At 34.1% G+C, this 15,191-nt stretch overlaps 1 protein-coding gene across 1 annotated transcript; it reads left to right on the forward strand.

Annotated features, from left to right (window-relative positions):
• Positions 1-469: 469 nt before the first annotated feature.
• Positions 470-10,689, forward strand: LOC144439280 (prokineticin receptor 1-like). Its single transcript, XM_078128557.1, has 2 exons — positions 470-903; positions 10,005-10,689. The coding sequence occupies exons 1-2, from the start codon at positions 470-472 to the stop codon at positions 10,687-10,689; spliced, it is 1,119 nt and encodes a 372-aa protein (XP_077984683.1).
• The last annotated feature ends 4,502 nt before the right edge of the window (positions 10,690-15,191 follow it).

Consider the following 15,191-nt stretch of genomic DNA (forward strand, 5'->3'; position numbering starts at 1 on the left):
TGAGTAAGTGGTGGAAATTGGCAATCTATTCATGGTCACGCAGACGAAATTTCGTTTGCTTAACTTCCTCTGCCTTACCTTTGGAACAAGGCATGATGGGAAGTTATAATTGCAGGACGATTCACTTGCGACTAATTACGTCTATTTTGGTGGATATAAGGTAGGATAAATTACCAAACGTCGGCAACAAACAATAGCACGAACAATACGAGCGTTACTTGGTTTGGATAAATATGTGCTGATGGGGCCTGGAAGTGACGCAAATCACCAATAGCAATACTCACTGTAGATCGTCAGCTTCCAATCGCTAATTTGGTGTCAAGAGTATGTTGTGTTTCTTTTATTACTCCTCAAAGACAAACCTAGCACCAATCACCTCAACAAATCATATCATACCATAATTATATCGATAATGGGGAAATTTAGCTGACATTAACACTGCGAAATCAAGACGTACAGTACAACCACCATGAACACGTCCGCGAATGCCGGCACTTCCAGAAATCTGAATCAATATGGATACTACAATTCGTACTACTATGAGACGTACAGTTGGGATCTGGATTTTCCTACAACAGCGACGATACCGGAGGTACATATAGCGTCGAAAGTAATCCTTGGCACGGTTTATTCATTGATGATACCCATATGTGGCATCGGTAACGCCATGCTAATGTACGTTCTGTTACGACATCGTAAGATGAGAACGGTACCTAACCTATTGATTGCAAACCTTGCGGCATCTGATTTCCTTGTTGCCGTTGTATGTGCGCCCTTCAACTTGAGCTACTACGTCAGTCAGAATTGGCGATTCGGCGAAAACATGTGTATAGCAGTTGCTTATATCAAGCTAGTCTCATTATACGTATCCACCAATTCGTTACTGGTTATAGCCATTGACAGGTTAGTAAACAAAATTTGTTAAAGAAATGTGACTCTAGCCTCTAGTCTGATGGCAACCTGATAATTTTATACCTAATATAACGGTAAGTGTTTGTAAGATACTAACGTTCAATTGCTACTACCTAAAGATCCATATACTAAAACAGAAAGTCAAAGGATAATGACAGTACGCTCATCGATGTTCATTCAAAACCCCATTGTCAGTAGCTATAACTGTTTGTTTGTTTGTTTGTTTGTTTGTTTGTTTGTTTGTATATAAAAACACTGAAATGAAGGATGCATCAACGAGCGCTAAAAAGACTTTATATTAACCATATTGCCAAAATACCAAAAACTGTTCTCAAATACAGATAATCAAAGTTTTATCAGCGTGGTAAGGCGAAAAATAGGATAGGCAGGTCGGGAATTTATTTTCATTTTTGACAAGTATTTGCTTCGACCCAAAAACAAACACAATGTCAATCAGAATAAATACCCTTCTGTGATAGTTTGATGAAATATGTGCAGTTATCACTGGGGAATTAAGAAAACAGACGTGAAGATCAAGAAGATATCGTTTTGTTCTAAAAAAAAAATGTTTGAAAAAAAATTTAGAATCGGAGGCTTAAACTAGGGTTGGTCGGGCTATCGGAAACATATTTTTTTATTTGGCCAAATTGAAATAATCAGGTAAACTTGTATGTTCATCAGTTTTGCAATATTTTAGTAAGGTGGTAATGTCACACAGATAAGTACATAAATCTTTGGAGGGACGAGCGAATAGATAAGACAGAAAAAAAAGGATGGTGTGAATTTCCAAAACTCAATATACAGTTCTGAATCAGATTTCCAAATATGACACAAGGTACAAATATTAGTGCAAAACAACAAAAAATATAGAAAGACAAGCTAATAGATCAGATAAAAATTTAAAAAGGAATCGTTAGAATTTCCGAAAACGTAATACAAGGATCTAATCTTATTTCCACGTATAATCCTGGGAATTCCCCAGCCTTTAAATCAACGACGTGTTTGAATCATTGGACATGTATCAGACCATTATGATAAAATAGGTTCGTAATGATGGATTTGAAAGGAAATGTGTTATCTTTGAAGTTCAATCTCATACTCATATCGTGCTGCTGTATGTGATGACAGTGACCAGTATTTCAATCTGATCTATATTAATTTATCTGCCCTTATATGGTTATGCTTCTCACTCAGCATGCTACACATTGATAAGAAAGACTAATACCCGTGTTCAAAGAAAGGTTTCTCTACATCCGCAATGATCGTTGAGAGAACACGGGATGTCTGTGACCTCTGGGCGATGCATTCCAATTTGATACATTAAGACGAGTTTTCTGTTTTGATATAATCGGTGACTTCCGATTCGATACAGGTTTGGACGGTTTGCATAGAGTAATTCAAGTGCTTCAATATTGCAGAAGTGTACGATGAGACCACGTCAAGTGGTTTGATGATGAAATGTGAGCATTACAAATTGTGTTCGTTAGTGAGTTGATCACGAATGTGCGCTCCTGTTACTGCAAGAATATGTACGTTCTCAGAGATTCAGAGAGTTCTTCAGCATTAGATATTAAAGAAAACATAATTCTTTAGGAGTCCTTGCAACAGGCATTATTATCGCATGTCCATTGGATATGTACAGATTATAAATAAATGACAGTAAAGTAATGAAAATCATAAGCCCTGAAACAACAAAAGGTCGCCAGTCTCGACAAAAATCTCATTAACATTGCTACATACATTCTATCGTCTAGCTAGACAAAAATCTTACCATCAGTGTTTCGTTAATCGTCTGGCGTGACAAACATCTTTACCAATATTGTTACACTTTCTTTGCATGAGCTACCATTATCTTACGAGATCATCGCCAAATTTACTAGTATGTGTCCCTGGTAAACCTAAGGTTGGCTCGTTCTTTTATATTTTGAGAGTTAATGACTAAAATGTAACAATTGTAATTCAGTTCTTGTCGTGCCAGGCGATAACATGTGGATATAAATATTAGTTAGATTTTTGTCGAGCCAGACGAGAAGATTTACAACATTAGCTTTAGTAACGTTAACGATATTTTTTGCTAAGCCAGGTGACGTTTTGTTTCAGGGTTTATGATTTACGTTGTAAAAGAAACGAAGCCTTCTGTGACGACTGAAGATAATGTATACATACAATGGCGTCTTGTAATGCCTTACATGTTACTGTATAATCAAGTGACAAACAGGGAATTGCAATCTAAATAATATAGCAGGAGTTATCCAGATGTGTGTACGTGGAAAGCTGATTAGTTAGGTAGGAAACGTCCGTTTCTAATCAAGAACATATGTCTAAATATACAAACAATCCATGTGTATCAGATGTTTTAAACATTTAGACGAAAGGGTTTCATCATAAATCTTTTAAAAAAATGATGTTTAATATTTATGACCATACCTTTAAATTTGATAACATCCACATCAAACAGATTTTCTCAGAATGTTGCCGGATGGCATTCAGAATGATATAAAGGACACTGCATGACAGGCTCTGTAAACAAATTATCAATGGATTTATATACGCTAGACATCTCTACCCCCTACCTTTCCCGCTATATCACCTTTCTATATTTGTCTATATAACGTCGTGCTATGTACGTGTTCAAAATAGTGATGTGTATCGTTATCTCGATTTTTGAAACATGTAAATCTTCCATCTGTAAACATCTGGGTGCAAAGACATGCTGGTATGTAGATATAGATTCGCATCCACTGCCATTTAGCGATGTTAGCGAACACCTAATTTCTTTTATTTTTCATGTGTTCATTTTTATCAAACTGTCTCTTAAGCCCTTAAACGATGACATGACCTTACCCTTCAAGGTCAGTTGTCAAAAACAATTATTTTGCATATTGCAGAAATTCTGTAGTATTTATGTGTGTCCAATTTATTTCAAATCTTGCACAAATGTGATACAGAATAACTGGCATACACATATGTATAATTTCGGACTGGATGTATATGAATTGTTATCGAACGTTTGGTTATGCGAATATGTCTATACCATTGAAGTATATCAGAAGGAAGTTTGCTTGCTTAATAATAATTAAAAGTTATTGACAGTTCTTACATAGCGAGAAAAATCAATCGTTAGTAAAATAATTTAGATCTTATTACACCAGTATTGTATATATATATATATATATATATATATATATATATATATATATATATATATATATATATATATATATATATATATATAGTTTTGTATATATATTACGCTCTGCCACTGCGGTATAGAGCACTGTCTTAGCAGATTGATACTCACCGAGTTATATATATATATATATATATATATATATATATATATATATATATATATATATATATATATATATATATATATATATATATATATATATATATATATATATATATATATGTATTGACGTTTCAAATTACAATTCTTCAGCAATGATATCAAGGCACGACATATAGTAGGTTACCACATGACTATATATCTAAATGTTATGAAATAGAGCGACAATTCTGTCTTTTAATCGTTCTATTCCATAACATTCAGATACATAGTCAGGTAGTAACCTACTATATGTATATATATATATATATATATATATATATATATATATATATATATATATATATATATATATATATATATATATATATATATATATATATATACATGTATATAAGTTGCCTTCAATTTTTGTTACCCCCAAATGCCACCAAGACCAATTTTCGAGCGATATTCGGAACAAGACTATAAAATATCTTCAATCTGTTGTCTTAACTTAAATCATAAGAGACGTTAAGTTCATGTTTGAATCATTAATATTTCAAACTAAAATGAACCAAGAAAGAGACATTTCAGGCGATGTTGTAGAAACCATATTAATGATTTACGGATAAATGTTAAACATTGGAGCATGGAACTACAAAGAAATGAGATAAGCCCGTTTGTTTGTTGCTCCCAAGGGCTCTGTTTTGCATCTTAATCAACGAGCTGGCTGATTATATACTTTTCTATGTGTTACGAATTGCCATATACATTTAATACACTGAAGATATTACATTGTCAGTGAACCAAATTGTTAGTTTTCAGTGTGAAATCGATATAATGGAAAAACTATACATAAGCCCTATTACCATGGCCTGCACTCAATTACCCAAATCGATAAAAATGATATTGATCGTGATACAAATCCAGAGCGCAGGACTCTTTCTCTTCTTAAAAGAAGACGTGAAAAATGTCAATGGAAATAGAAGCCAGCTTGAAATTCTCTTTTTCCGTTTAAGGCAAATTACCAAACGGTGAATGACTAATGATGGTATCGAAAATTGGCCTCGTTATTGTAGTTTAACTAGTGGACAGCATGTTGAAGTCAACCATTCGACATTATCATAATTCCATCGATTCTACATCCGACGTGCAATACTTCCACATTTAAATGTAATTAAAGTCGTAACGGTGAAAGTGTAAAACTTTTAAAAGTCTTAAAAGTCTGTGATTAAAAGGATAAGACGTCTCCCAACGTCTAGCCTTCAGCTGTCTATTTAACATATCGAAATAACAATCTATCACCGAAGAATTGTATTATATTGTTGATTCAGAAACAACTACAACTACTACACCTAAGCCAGACTCTACAGTCAGTTAGATACATGTGAAGATTCAACCGCCTGCCGTTGGCACCAAGCAAATGTACAGTTACCATCAGTAATAGAACATGATTTTATCTCTTTGGAAAAAGCCCCGTGTGCGTTTCTGATGGCCTGCATTGGTTGCTCACGTATATATATATATATATATATATATATATATATATATATATATATATATATATATATATATATATATATATATATATATATATATATATATATATATATATATATATATATATATATATATATATATGTATATATATATATATATATATATATATATATATATATATATATATATATATATATATATATATATATATACATACATACATAGTAATGAGAATGTCTTAAGTCGTCACTAGAACCATACTTCATGGCTTATTAAAGTGAAATATTGTGTAACTGTTTGAATAATATGTACGGCCTGTTATGAGTTGTATATTAATTTTGTACAAGATTGTCCAGAAAATGTTATCGTTGATGTAATGTTACAGTACGTTGAAACAGACGTTTACATCAGAGAGAATTTTGATCTGTTTTTAAATCCGAGATAATAGTTCATAAGTTGTCTATAGTTATGTTTGTACATATGGTTTTACATACATCTTTGTGTTAAAGTTACATTTTACTTTGTTTGGGTGTAAACAATTTAATTAGTTAAATTCTGAACCCCATTTACTACAAAACACATAGACTTCATGAAGATGAAACACAAGACACCATACGTTTTTTCTTTACCTGTTGAGATATCATGATGGAACGTTTGAATGTCACATAGTCACAGACAAGGAAAAACTAGAGTGTTCGTGAGTATGTTGTGGTGTCCTTTAATCTGATAATACGTTTTTTTCGGTTCTAAGCACTGGGTCACAAAATTGCGTGTTTTAATCGATTTTAGACGCAATGTAACAGTTGTGTTGTTTATAGGTTCGAAGTGTTACCTCGATGTGACACATTATCACGTGTAGCATTAAAATTATATTTTGAATCTTATAGGATATTCTGTACACCCACTTCAGAATATGTCACAGACCCACTCCGCTAGAGCGTAAGGTTGTTCAGACATGACAACTTTACCAATCCCTTTACAATTAGAAAAGACTCGTTCCTCTAACGATGCATTGTAAAAGAAGTACCGACATATATTAATAGCCTGTAATTCAATGGTAACATCATACAGCCTTTTTTTAGAGTGTACTTTATCAATACTAAATGCATGAACAATTGCAATCTTAAACTTTGTTCAAGGAAACTCCAACTCGATCATTCGCAGTTAATCTCGAGACAAAACAAATCAGCAGTAGCCATTCACCCATTTGAAATAGAGTTAAAACGACATTATTTATTAAAAATTCAGTAATTTTAGAATCCAATATGGCGGCCGGACACGGTGTATGGGAAAAATAAAAGACTATTGATGTCCTTGAAAACAAGATGGTGAACCCCAAATTTATTTTATTATTTCTAAAGGACCACGAACAGGTTTCCACATGGCAAAGTTTGGAGAGAATTGAAAAACTTTGATTTGCAAAATGGTTGCCAAATATGGTCAAACAGAAAGCCAAATGTAAATTTCTGTCTATGTGGTAAACATTTAAAGGATACAGAAAATATGTTCCGAATCATAGTATCAAATCCATCGTTTCCCTCGCTCATTGTAGATATATTTATGAACATTTCAAAGCCAAACAATATCTTGTAAGTTTGGTAAATGTTAGTATCTTCTCTTCGGTTGCACATTAGAGTTCTTAATCTTTTAAACCCATTGTCTACTGCAATGTAAAGACGGGTTTGTCTAAGCATACATATTCTAAGGTATTCCAATGATACCGATCTTTATACCGACTGTGAAGCATTTGTTTTATGATATAGATATTTGCCCATTGAGCTAGATCTCTAGGCATCTCCATACTTAATAGCTTTACAAAATCTCGATGATGACATAAATACATTGTATTGAAATCAGGTCGATGGAGATAACGTGTTATGGTATAGTCAGTTACTTGTTTAAATTGGCGCAATGGGAGTTTATACGTATTGTTTATTTATGTAAATTTATTTATTGGAGGTGGGGGTTACATTTTGCTGCATATTACCTTCAAGAGTGGTTGAAATAATAACGCTCCCGAATACTTATCCGTAGTTTGTTATTCAAAGAAATAAATAAAATCGTGATAACTCGATTGCAGTATAATTTTACCCTTTCCAATAGTATAGGATAATAAAATAGAACGTGCTTCTCATGTCAACAGAATGACATCATACTGTCTGCAAGTCCAGTAGAAATGAATTAATAGATTAACACCGAACAAACAAACCCAAACTATAACAACTATCAATAATCTACAACATGTTCGATGATTGCAGCATCATTAGTACGGCTTCTAGACGGAATTACTTTAAAGACCGGATGTTACTATGGTTATGATTGAACGAAACAGAAGATTATAAGTACAAAGGTACTAACAGATACCTTTCCCGGGTTCGCCACAAATGAGGACATCTCGATGTAGTTATCAAGGGAGGGTGATGTGATATAATCCCTTGGGGATGTGTAATCGCTATGCACTTCATCCATATTTGATATTAAGACACCCGGCCAATTTCTGCGACCTTAAACGTTATAACTCGAATCGCATTGGTTCGCTTGGGAACTTTTAATTGTTTTAGGTTGCTGCTACTGCACTAGTCAGTTGTCTTGCATGACATACATCGATTGTCTATATTTAAGAAATACATTTCGGAGTTCAAGTGTCAAATGAAATGTCAGTTGAACATGATAGGAACTGTGACTTCTTCAACTTGAACATTTCTGATACATGTAACGACTACTAAGGCTAAATAAAAAAATTGTTTCGTTCCAGTTACCCTATCCCACCTAGTTTTTCACGCCGATCCTAAACTTTTTTTTTTTTTACATATTTGAGAAAAAAAGAAAATCTTGAAAATTGTGAAGTCTCGCAAGAAATAGTGGATGCGCGAACAGACATCAACTGAAAAAGACAATATAAAATTGTTCTTCCAATCTGTAATGGCTGTACATCTGATTAGAAGAAGCCAATAACACCGAGACCATATAGAAATCAACAGGAAATATAACTACCTGAACTTGACACTCACATATGAAAAAAACAACAACAAAAAAACAACAACATTTACCTACCCCTATTTTAAAATGAAATGTAATCGAAAGAATGGTCATTTATTTGCTAGAAAAAAGAAACCTCTTATCAAAATACTTAGGAATGCTAATATGTGTCTTAATATTTATTGAGGCAGGAATATTACTACCTTCCCTAGGCATATATGGTGGTTATGTAGTTTCATGACGTATGTAGCGAACCGAGCAAATTTCAGCAGGTACAAATGATGAAACATACACTCAAACATGTCGGCATAATATGTAAGGAGTCTTTGACTTTTAACATGCTCCCTTTCCATGAATTCAAATATGCCTCGAGATATTTGAAATATCTGTTTTCTTACTGCACATTGTAAATTCGTGGTCATGTCGATTGGCATTTTTCTGTAAAAATGTAATACCATTAGTGGAATCTTGAAAATGTATGCGATTTTAATATCATAATAGGTTCGGAATTATATTGCACACCATTGCAATACTACTATACATGACGTATAAAGTGTGGAACATTTCCTGGAAGGAGAAGACCTAGATAGCGCTATTTTTGAATAACTCGCAATATGTTTTACAAAGGTTATTGACCTTTTATTTGGTCTTTACCGGCAAATATTGAAAAACAGTTGACTAGGTTCATTACTTTGAGTTAAAAAAAAAATACTTCTGGGTTGGTTATACGCACACAGGCTTTAATTTTAAAAAGAAAGGTGTCGGAGCCTATGACTCGGATTATTTTGGATTGCTTCCTGTGTAATATGATGAAACACAGAACTTTCGAACTGCAATTTGATATAATTAATGATTTTTTGATACATGTCTAGCACCTAACTGTTCATGAATTCCTTACATACCTCTACTGACACGCTAGTTTCACGTTGCTAATACACCCAGAGGTATACCTTACATGTGTCGTGAATACAAATTTGAAGAATGATACGGACGTAAGATTTAAAAAAAACAGGATTGGATACATCCTTTTTAAAGAATGTCTTTGACGTCTGTGAAGTTCATCGTTTTAAATGAACTCAAAGACTCTGTAAGCTACTGTCTGACAAAGAACAATACTGCTGCCTCGTTTGCTTGACGATATGATTGTTATGTATGCAAGTACTAAACATTGCATATACATAGAGGCCTCCTGAATCATTGCAGTTGCAGTAGGGCTTGGCACAATATTAAAGTTTGTCCATTGCGAACGTTTGCCTATCGTTATATTGTGTAATATGAATTTTCTTGTGGCATATAACTTCATAAAATTACATCGTAGTGACTATTTTTATTCTTTCAGATATATCGTTATTGTCAATCCTCTACGTCCTCGCATGAGAGCTGTCGCTGCGATGGTAGCTGTCGTTATAATCTGGATCTTGTCTGCTATTGTTGTCACACCAACTGCCATGTACACCAAAACCATAGCCTTTTGGGATAATGGTGTCATGTCTTATTACTGCGGTGAGTTCTGGGAGCAAACTAGAATGGTTGCTTTGAAATCTTACAATGTATTTTTACTGGTCGGCGAATACATTTTCCCATTGGTAGTAATGGCCTATTGCTACATCAACATTTCGCGAAAGTTGTGGAAACACAGTTCAGCGACACCCACTGTCATTCGCCAACCCAACAATGTGCCTAATCTCAACACCGCGACCAAGAAGAAGACCATAAGGTTATTGGTCATCTTGGTGGTGATATTTTCCTTCTGCTGGTTGCCGTACTATGGTTATACCATATACCGAGATTTCTACTCGCTGTTGCATTACGACTTTGTGCACAGCATTAATATATTCTACGTCGTCGAGGCTATTGCCATGAGCAACAGTATGGTCAACACGATCACATACATCCTTGTCAATCAAAGTGTTCGAAGGAAAATCAGGCAAATCCCAGGTGATGTCAAACGGCTACGAAATAAAAGAAACCGACAAAGAGTTGGACCGATCCAGTTCGTCGAGCAGGCTGAAAATCAGGCCTAACCATCAACACGTGAAAATGTCGTCATCACTGCGAATGAGAACATTACCTGCGGTGACATACGCAGCCTTTTACCTGATATTTCCACTACATTCATCATTCCTATAATACACGCGAAATGTGAAATCCTAGGAAGTCGAGAGCACAGGTTTTTAAAGATACTGATAAATAATAAAATCGCGAAAATTGTGAAGCCTCGCCAGAAATAGTGGGTTATGTTAACGTTTTGCAAATAGTAACCAAACGCTAACTTTCGTAAGGCCTAAAAAATTATTTGAGGCCGGTTACACGACCCCGCCCAGTTTTTCACTGCCGATTCTTACACATATTCGAGAAAAAAATAAAATCGCGAAAATTGTGAAGTCTCGCCAGAAATAATGGATGCGGACACTGACATCAACTAAAAAAGAAAATAAAACTGTTCTTTCAATCTGTAATGGCTGTACATCTGATGATAAGAAACCAATAACACAGAGTCCATTTGGAAAACAACGGAAAACATAACTACGTGAACTAGACACTCACACATGAAAGTAAATGAATGAATAAATGAATAAATAAATAAATAAAAATAAATAAATCTACCTACTCGACCTATTCTAAAATTGAGCGTAATCGCGGAACAACAAAATTTTTTATTAGGCCTAATTATTCGAGCACGAATGCAGCTTCTTACTTCACAGCTTATCAATACAATAGAACTGACTAACACGTATAACTAACTGTTGTTATATACGTAATCGAACTATTGTTCAGTGATATATATAGAGATATAGCACCTGTAAGAAATACCTATTCCCGAAGGCTCGCTCACATTAACAGATGTTCGAATGTTTTGCGAGTCGTGATAGAGGCTACTTTATCTCAAAGTGTATGTTTCATCGTCAAAATAACAATCAAGTTGTTAAATCATAAACATGCGATATTCACAATAATTGTTGATTTTATGGTTGTATCATTTCTGAATCACAATACTTACAATATTCACAAGAATTGTTGATTTTATGGTTGTATCATTTCTGAATCATAATACTTACAATATTCACAACAATTGTTGATTTTATGTTTGTATCATTTCTGAATAATAATACTTACAATATTCACAACAATTGTTGATTTTATGGGTGTATCATTTCTGAATCATATAATACTTACAATATTCACAGTAATTGTTGATTCTATGGTTGTATCATTTCTGACTCGTACGATATCTTGCATCATCTTAGTAAGAGCCTCATATTACGTTATTATCGCAACGGATTGTGATGTTGAGATGACATTCACGTATCATGTAACAGTGTTCGTTTATCTCACACCTCTGTTCGGTTTATTAACTCCCAGGCTTTCTCACTTGTAACATATGGTCATAAAATACGTGATATATTCTAGTCCGTTGCTATCATTGTACGATGCATTCCCTGTCTATCTTATACGCACACATCTTTATGTAGTTCGAGCTCTTATCAATTCTTTCCAAATTATTAATCATAATATTAAGGGAACCCATTAAAACTAAATAGCCACTGTATGTTGTTTTAAAACACCACTTACAAATTTCATGACAGTACGGAGCTGCTGGAGTGTACGCCATATGCATGTATATCAACTACTGCAGGTGAGACTCCAACATGTCATCAAAGCATAATGAATAATTACTCTGTTTATGGTGTGTGTGAAGTCCATGTTATTGTTAGTCGCGAATTGAAATGTGTCTATATTTTAGTAAAACGCCAAGGTCACCCCAGGTATGATGTAGCAACAGTGTTAGTTCTTTTAACACGACAGGATTATTGAAATATTAGCTGATAAACATGACTTTATCATGACTTTATACATACATACATACATACATACATACATACATACATACATACATACATACATGCATGCATGCATGCATGCATGCATGCATGTATGTATGTATGTATGTATGTATGTATGTATGTATGTTTTCATTTTCATAAGAATTTATTATCATATGTGTACATTTACATGTCGATATTGTTTTACTTTGCGATTTCCTTAAATGGATTGAAGGCGAGGTTGAGCTTATCTCAGCTTCATTTTTTTATGCTCAGGAGGCCCAGAAAGTAATTCTAATTCTGTATCGTGAACTATCTGGAGTTATAATAATTGGCAAATCTGGCTTATATCATATAAGAGATCTGTTGTACACTTGGTTTAGGAATTCTGGGAAACGAAAATAGAGAGGTGCTTCATACCTCTTGGAGTAATAGCCCGAGGCAGCATTGTTTGGCCTGTTTACTTTAAAATGTTTGTTCACAGTAGCCCGGGCCCCGTGCCCAACTGACCCCTTTTAAGCAAGATTTGCCAACTTTAACTATCTTCGATATGTCGCACGGTGTAGAATAAGTGAAGTGGTTTTTCTGGTTACCCTAGAAAGTGCAGCCAAGAAATCTACCCCAACTTTTTTCTTTCTCCTTAACTAAGAAAAGATGGAAATTTACATAGTAAATGAAGTGTTAGAGTCGTGCACGTGTTGTTCACATACTTGTGTGAAAATTACATTCAAAATGAAATATTAATGTGTTTGATATATTCATGCGTCGATCATATACATGTACTCTTAATGGTTTTCTATCTCTTTTGTATGGATGTTGATTTCAAACACCAGTCTTGTACGAACTAAGTTTTGTAAATATTTTGGGAATATTATCAAAATTCAAGCAATAAAAAAATGCCCTTTCACCATTTTACGGAATTTTCAATTTTGATTTCTGTATGATTTAGTATGATCTTTGTTATGAAGGAAGTGTTCAGCCCCGAAGGATGTGGCTGTTACAATGGGTCCCCTCCGTCCGTCCGTAACACATCATTTGCTTGACATGCAACATCAAATTTCACTCAAACCTGGTACAAAGATCGATGACATATCATATGGCACATACGCACTTTGTTGTACGACATATACAGTTTTAACTGCTGAGAGGCCATATCTGTATTTATTTATTTATTTATTTATTTATTTATTTATTTATTTATTTATTTATTTATTTATTTATGTATTTATTTATTTATTTATTTATTTATTTATTTATTTATTGTATAACTCACTACCTTTAATACATAGTCCATTCAAATGTCTAACCCCATATTATCAGGTGCAGGCTTTCTATTGAGACATAATCTCTGACCTTGACCTTTACTTCCACGTTAAATTATCAAAATCAAGCTAATTTCATTGCATATTGCAGACACTGTGATGTTTAAGTGTGGCCATTTGGGCTCATTATCTAAAAGTACATCATACCTTCTTTTAGTGGTCAGAAAGCAGTGTAGATTCGTTTCTAAAAGTACTAGACAAGCTTACGATGGAAAATCTGTGGCGTGATGCTAAATATTAACTGTAAAGGTTAAAAGTAATTTCTTGCTCTCATCTTGCGAACATTATAGGATAATTTCAATTCAATTACTTCAATGTTCTGCATCACATGACTCTAAAGCCGTCATGTTAATGTCTGTTGACGAGGTAAACTGCACGTCATACATTCACCTAGTAGTTCTATATAGGTAGGCTTACAAGCGGGTTTGTACCCTCTAGAAAATATCACTTAAGTCTATATGTATGATGCAAAAATGATATTTTAGTATTAATTTTCAAGTAGAAGGGTTGAAAAGAACAACGTGAAATAACACAGGCCAAGTCCGTTTTTTTAACTTAATAATTAGCAATTTTTAAAAATCAATTAGGAAAACAATTGTGTTTTTCCGATAATGCCCGATTCAAAATAGGGTGGGAAGGTATGATGTTGGGTCAGGTTACAGGAATCAAGCAAATGTTTTAGTTTGGCCTTATTGTGTAGAGGAAATTATTAGTACCCAGTCTAAGCACAGGGTATCATTATGTCGCATCTTGCAGTACACATGTCTGTCACTTCCGCATATATTAAAACATAACCACACGTGAATAAATAGCTTGATTACTTAATATGTTTACAAATGTAACCGTGTTAAACAAGTTCGTTTACAAATCCCTTCCTATACGTACCATAACAACTCCCCCCCTTTTTTTGCAGAGTATTTCTTAGATTTTTTTTGCCATTAATGAGTTACAAACACGGACTTTTTTCAGGTTGATTATGTATCCGAAATAAACAACGGTTTCTAATCCATATTGCCGCTTTAATGTTGCAGATGACAAACTTCATTTGACAGGTGAAATGGTCGCATGAGTCAAACTGCTTGGGAAAGACCATAGTGTGTCTACACTTTTGGCGTCGTATTATGTATCCTAAATAAGCAACGGTTTCTAATCCATGTCGCCGCTTTAATATTGCAGATGACAAGCTTCATTTGACAGGTGAAATGGTCGCATGAGTCAAACTGCCTGGGAAAGACCATAGGGTATCTACACTGTTTTTAGCGTCGTATGGCTTCACTGATATCACCCGTGTCATTGGCTTTTAGTACACAATCACAAATGGTCAAGGAACACAACGTCCAATTGGTCGTGTTTATCGAGATTCTGAAATGATTCACCATG

The sequence above is a fragment of the Glandiceps talaboti genome, chromosome 8 (genome assembly GCF_964340395.1).
Source record: "Glandiceps talaboti chromosome 8, keGlaTala1.1, whole genome shotgun sequence".
NCBI classification, from domain to species: domain Eukaryota; kingdom Metazoa; phylum Hemichordata; class Enteropneusta; family Spengelidae; genus Glandiceps; species Glandiceps talaboti.